The sequence below is a fragment of the Cupressus sempervirens genome, chromosome 4, assembly GCF_028749045.1.
Source record: "Cupressus sempervirens isolate cs-2001-9-10 chromosome 4, ASM2874904v1, whole genome shotgun sequence".
NCBI lineage: Eukaryota > Viridiplantae > Streptophyta > Pinopsida > Cupressales > Cupressaceae > Cupressus > Cupressus sempervirens.
In genome coordinates, this window is record NC_143121.1 from 161074673 (window position 1) to 161080093 (window position 5421).

Genomic DNA, 5421 nt, shown 5'->3' on the forward strand with positions numbered 1-5421 from the left:
TAGACATATTAAATATAGTAAAATTTAAACTATTTAATAAAATAAAATTATGTATTCTAAAAATTGATTAAGCTAATTAATAAAAAGGTGGTTTTAATAAGAAAGTTTGTATTCTAAAAAAATATTGAAGTTCTAGTTCTACTATTGTATTATATATTTCTAATTAAATTAATTAAATTCAAGATGTAATTGATAGCTTTGTATTTGATTTACAATTTCTAACATTAATTAATTAGTTCAAAACAAATTCATTAATTTTACAAAGTCCATTGATTTTTCAAACTCCTATATGAAACAATCATGAAATTTTATAATCAGTTTATACAAACTTTTATTGAAATTTAATATATTCTTCATTACAATGATATTTTTGAATGTTTAGAACATCCATGAATGATCGAAAGATCTAAAATTTAATGAAATTTATTTTTACATGGTAAACTGTAACAATCACTAGTCCCATCCACAACATGTCTTCGAAATCAAATTCACATGATGCCAGAAAAAGTCTACAACGCCATTTTAAAAAAGAGATTTCCACTACCATGTGCATTTACCAATAAACTCAAGTCGATTCCCTCGTTACAGTAATGATATAAAATAATCCCCCTTACCTGCTCCATGTGCCTCTCCTCATGCCTTTAAAGCTAACAATATTCCCCGCAATGGACAGTCCTCTTTCTCCGGCAGCACTCCCGATAAATTTCATGTTTCCAGTGAAACACGCAGCATTGTACGCGGTACAATGAATTGTGCGTCATTGATGCTTCTGTTACTTTACCTTGCTTCCATTCGAGTAAGCGAGGTTTCATTTATAGATGGAATCCTTTGGGAAGATGACGTGGTCGTCCCTGATATGGTCTGAGATGATGTTGAAGCATAGCTTTCACTATTCCTTACAAAGGGAGGGCTTGAAGGATTTGGCAAACTCACTGAACTGTTGGAGAGCATCATAACAACATTAGACATCGCTGGACGAAGTGTTGCATCCGATTGTACACACAAAAGCCCAACATGAATGCATCTTAACGCCTGGTCCTCATTGATTTCTGATGCCTTTGAGTCTACCAGATTCAGCGCATTTCCCTTCGTGAATAAATTCCATGCCTGTATCACATCTCATTAAAATAAGAGAATTTTGGAGGCTTCCTAATATCAAAAAGTAACAGAAGAGAATGGAAACAGACACTATTAGTTATAGTTAAATTTTTAAATGGTATCGATTTAGTAGTTGTTCTCTTTTTATGTCATTTAACTATTTAAAAAAGCTGATCTTTTACTTTGATTAGGAGAAGAGATCAATTAGCTGCTTAGGTTAACTTTGCACATCTAGATGTCTTAAACGTAAGTCAAATTCTGTTGATTTTTTCACTGTGTCTCCTTAGGTGACTCAAGAGCTTAAAGATAAGGTTCCAGCATTCGGGGATGTAAGAATCTCTATGTAGAGGCCGTGGAGTGAGAGGTGGTAAAAAAGTGTCATTTTTATAACAATCACTGGATACCTATTATGTTCACTCCCCAATAGCCACTCATAAGAAAAAATGGTACTTTTCACACAAATAGACCAATTAACAAACAAGAAAGCTATTAGTACATGTGTTACCATATTTTGGAGCTTTTTATAAGTGATAATTGGGGTGTATCATGAATAAAAATGTTATAAAAAGTTTTTAAAAAATTGGATATTGATACATAAATGATCAACTATTTGTATATGTGAGATTGTTTAAATGAGTGATTATTGAAGGTCAGTATGAAAAATAAGTGAATGATTATTGAACTCAAAAATTAAAGGAGCTCAAGAAATGATTTTGCTTGGTAATTGGCCCATTTGTGGACTAGTATTGACACATTTAGTAATGACTGTTAGGAATTTTATTTGCATTTTTGACTGAACGACTATTGATGCAAAGCATAATAGATATTGGGCAGTACTTCAAAATGAACACTTTTAGACCTTTGAGTGCTTGACAATCTCTATAGAGATATGTGAATACTCATAAGTTGAAACCTTAGCTTTAAGTAATTAATATGCATACAGAGATGAACAAAATTAAGATATATAATTCTAGACATGTTCAAATGAACAGCGATAAATCCTATTTCTTACCCAATCTAACAAGTTTTGCATATGATGGGGAAGATCAACAACAGCATTTTTCCTTCCACTGATTATCTCAAGCAACACCACTCCAAAACTGTAGACGTCTACTTTAACCGACAACTGCCCTTGCATTGCATACTCTGGAGCCATGTAACCACTGCATGTAAATTCAAATTACATTAAAAACTACAATATTTATATATGAAAAATAATTGGCTGATAAATACAACTATTAGAGAACAATATTCACAGTTTCAAAAGGTTAAAAGACATTAATTTAAATTTGAAAGTATACAAAGCTCATTATTATTATTATGCTTACTATGTGCCTGCAACTTTTGTATGAACATATGACTCATCTTCAGGGAAAAGTCTGGCCAAACCGAAGTCCGCTATCTTTGGATTAAGTTTGTGGTCCAGCAAAATATTATTTACTTTAATATCTCTATGAATAATCCGTAGTTGTGAATCCTCATGAAGATAGAGAAGCCCACGTGCAATTCCAAAGATGATGTTGTGGCGCTTTTGCCAATCTATCTCTTTACCCTTCTCTGAATCTGTCACCCAAATTTATCACAACATTAGTAACCCCTTCATCTTCATCTTTATCAAAGTAAAAATTATGATTGAATGATGACTTACCAAAGATAAACATGTCCAAGCTCTTGTTAGGAAAATATTCATAAATAAGTAGCCTTTCACTTCCCTCAGCACAACATCCTAGTAGCTTGGCAAGGTTTCTGTGTTGAATATTGGCCACCAATCTCACTTCATTCATAAATTCTTTCTTTCCTTGGGCAGATTTGGCAGACAGTTTTTTCACTGCTATCTCATTTCCATCTCTAGTTATTCCCTACAACATTGAAAACAGATTTAGAGATCCCCATTCAGAAAGACATTATTTTAGAAAATAAATAAATCTATTCACTTACCTTGTATACCGCACCAAAACCTCCCTCTCCAAGTTTATTTTTGTGATGAAAATTGTCTGTGGCCTCTACTAACATTTCTAAGCTGAACAAAAATTGTTTTTGCTCTTGCATAAGCAAACCAGATTCGGAGGAAAATCCACGCCCCTCTGCATTAATAGAGGATAATGAAATTTTTTTACACCAAAACCGTAAGAAAGAATAAGCTTACAAACTAGAAATGGATTTGAAAAAAAATCACCTTGATTGTCTGCAGTAGCAATTGTTGGCCTTCCATAAATGGCAGATTTAACCCTTTTTCGCAATGCAATCAAACAAACACCTAACGCCAGAACAATTCCTCCAATAATACCTAGAACTATGGGTAATGTTTTTGAAGTTTTTTCTGTACAGTACAATAGATATTTGTTAGAATTCTGGCTCCATAACGTTGCAAGAGTACCCAAAAAAAATCAAGGAAAGAAGTTAATTTGAATGTAAGTTTTGATTAATTCAAGTGTGATAGAATTCGAATCTAACAAATAGGGTAACATCAAGTCTTAGAAATTCGCAAGAAGTGAATTGAATCAACTAATAAAAAAACCCAGAAATGGGATCAGCCAATCAGCCTGCAAGACCTTAAAGAGGGAGAATATAAACCCCTTTCTAATCCTCATTTAATCTGTTTTCTTTCTCTTGAGGGGACGGTCACCCACATTGGAAGAAGAGAGATTTGAAAAGTTAATGGATATTGTCTTCATTTTTAATTTTAAGTTGGGCTTCTAATTAATTAGAAATGACCCTACAAATGGGAAAGACAGTAGAAGAGCATATTCTTTCCTATAAAGGAGTACAGATTCAAGTACAGATTCAAGTCAAGCTGGTAACTTTCCAATAACTATGAGATCTATGAAATTACTCAATTTTGAAATAAAGATAAAGATATAAATGATAAATGAATTTAATATTTAAAAAATGGTTCTTTATCTTTAGATTCAATTGTATGCAAATTTTGAACATTTCTAACATGAACGTTTTAAATCAGATTCTGTGATTCACCATCTGTTTTCTTTCTATTATTCTCTTACATTCATTCTATTATTCTCTTCTCTTATATTCAGATAATGAAAGCAAGAGATAATCAAATAATGAGCTTTGGAAACCTTGATGTCAAAAAATTAAACATGCTTTAATAAAATGAAAAGAGAATAATCTAATTCTTTGAACATACTTGTTGGTGTGGTCAAAGTTCCCTTAACCATATCAGGTGAAGGGGCTACAGGAGGAGGAGGAGCAGCAGCAGGTGTAGAAACAGCTGGAGGTGTGGAGGTATTTGTACTGGATGTCTCAAAAAAGGGGGATGTCTCAAATCTCACCTTGCAGCTTCCATAGTTAATCTGGGCTCCTTGGTTTGAAGAACAGCAACTGTTCAAATCTGTTCTTGCTTGAAACAGGCATGATCTACAATCCTGTATTGATATATCTCTCCAACACTGCACTAAACCATATAACTCCCCTGAAGCAGAGTAATTGGCTGATCCAGCAGCGAAACCGTTATTTGCAGGGATGTAAGCTCTGTTTGACAGATTTGACAGAAGGCCGGTGACAGTGGATTTGAATGCCTCCCCGGTTACAGTAATCACGTTCGCCAACATAGGTGCTCCAGTAATATCAAGCGTTGAAATGAAATTGGAGTTATGATAGCGCAGAAAGCAGTCATCCAACCATATTCGCCCACCTATATCGTTGGAGCAACGTTGTCGAATGCTGCTATTCGCTTCCACCGCACAGTCTGAGCATTTCTGTTCAGATATATCTCCAGTACACTGCAGAAGACCATAGACCCTATTGGGAGATTGTCCACGGGAAGAAGTGTTAAACCCTGAACTTTGAGGTGCGTTAAGAAACAGATCGTTGATAACCAGATTCAAGTTTGTGGAATAATTGCTGCCATCAGTGAAAGTTGTAGAATTGTCGCAGATGTGCCATACGTAGGTACATATGATACAAGGAAAACTCATCACAAAGAGAAGAAGGATGAGGGTAAGAAGAAATTTGCTTCCTCTCTGAGGAATAGAAGGAAAAGAGTTGTGCTTCATCACGAGGATTGGAAGAAAATTACAAAAAGCAGAAAGATGGGGATTGGAAAAAAAGCGTGATTCCAGCTTTCAGAGGAAAACAATGAAAAGAGTTGTAGTTGTTCATGTTTTCTATTTAAGTGGATCGGTAAATAGAATTTTTTTTCCAAAAGAAACAAAAGTTTTTATTATATTATAGATGGGAGAATGGGATAGGTATGACCAATTTTTAAAAGTTTACATTGGGTAAATATTTCATCCAGAGTCAAAATTCTTATTGTCCATCTTATGACTAAGTCTCATCAACCTAGTTCTGAGATCTAGGATTGGA

General features: G+C 34.1%; 1 protein-coding gene across 1 annotated transcript; it reads right to left on the minus strand.

Moving 5' to 3' along the window:
* Positions 1-306: 306 nt before the first annotated feature.
* LOC149560470 (cysteine-rich receptor-like protein kinase 10) lies at positions 307-5216 on the minus strand. The gene is made up of 7 exons (XM_089824695.1): positions 4244-5216; positions 3275-3418; positions 3037-3182; positions 2747-2957; positions 2427-2661; positions 2111-2261; positions 307-1107 (listed from the first exon to the last, which is right to left on the minus strand). Exons 1-7 carry the CDS (start codon positions 5109-5111, stop codon positions 778-780), a joined length of 2085 nt encoding a protein of 694 aa, XP_089680821.1. The 5' UTR covers positions 5112-5216; the 3' UTR covers positions 307-777.
* Positions 5217-5421: the final 205 nt, after the last annotated feature.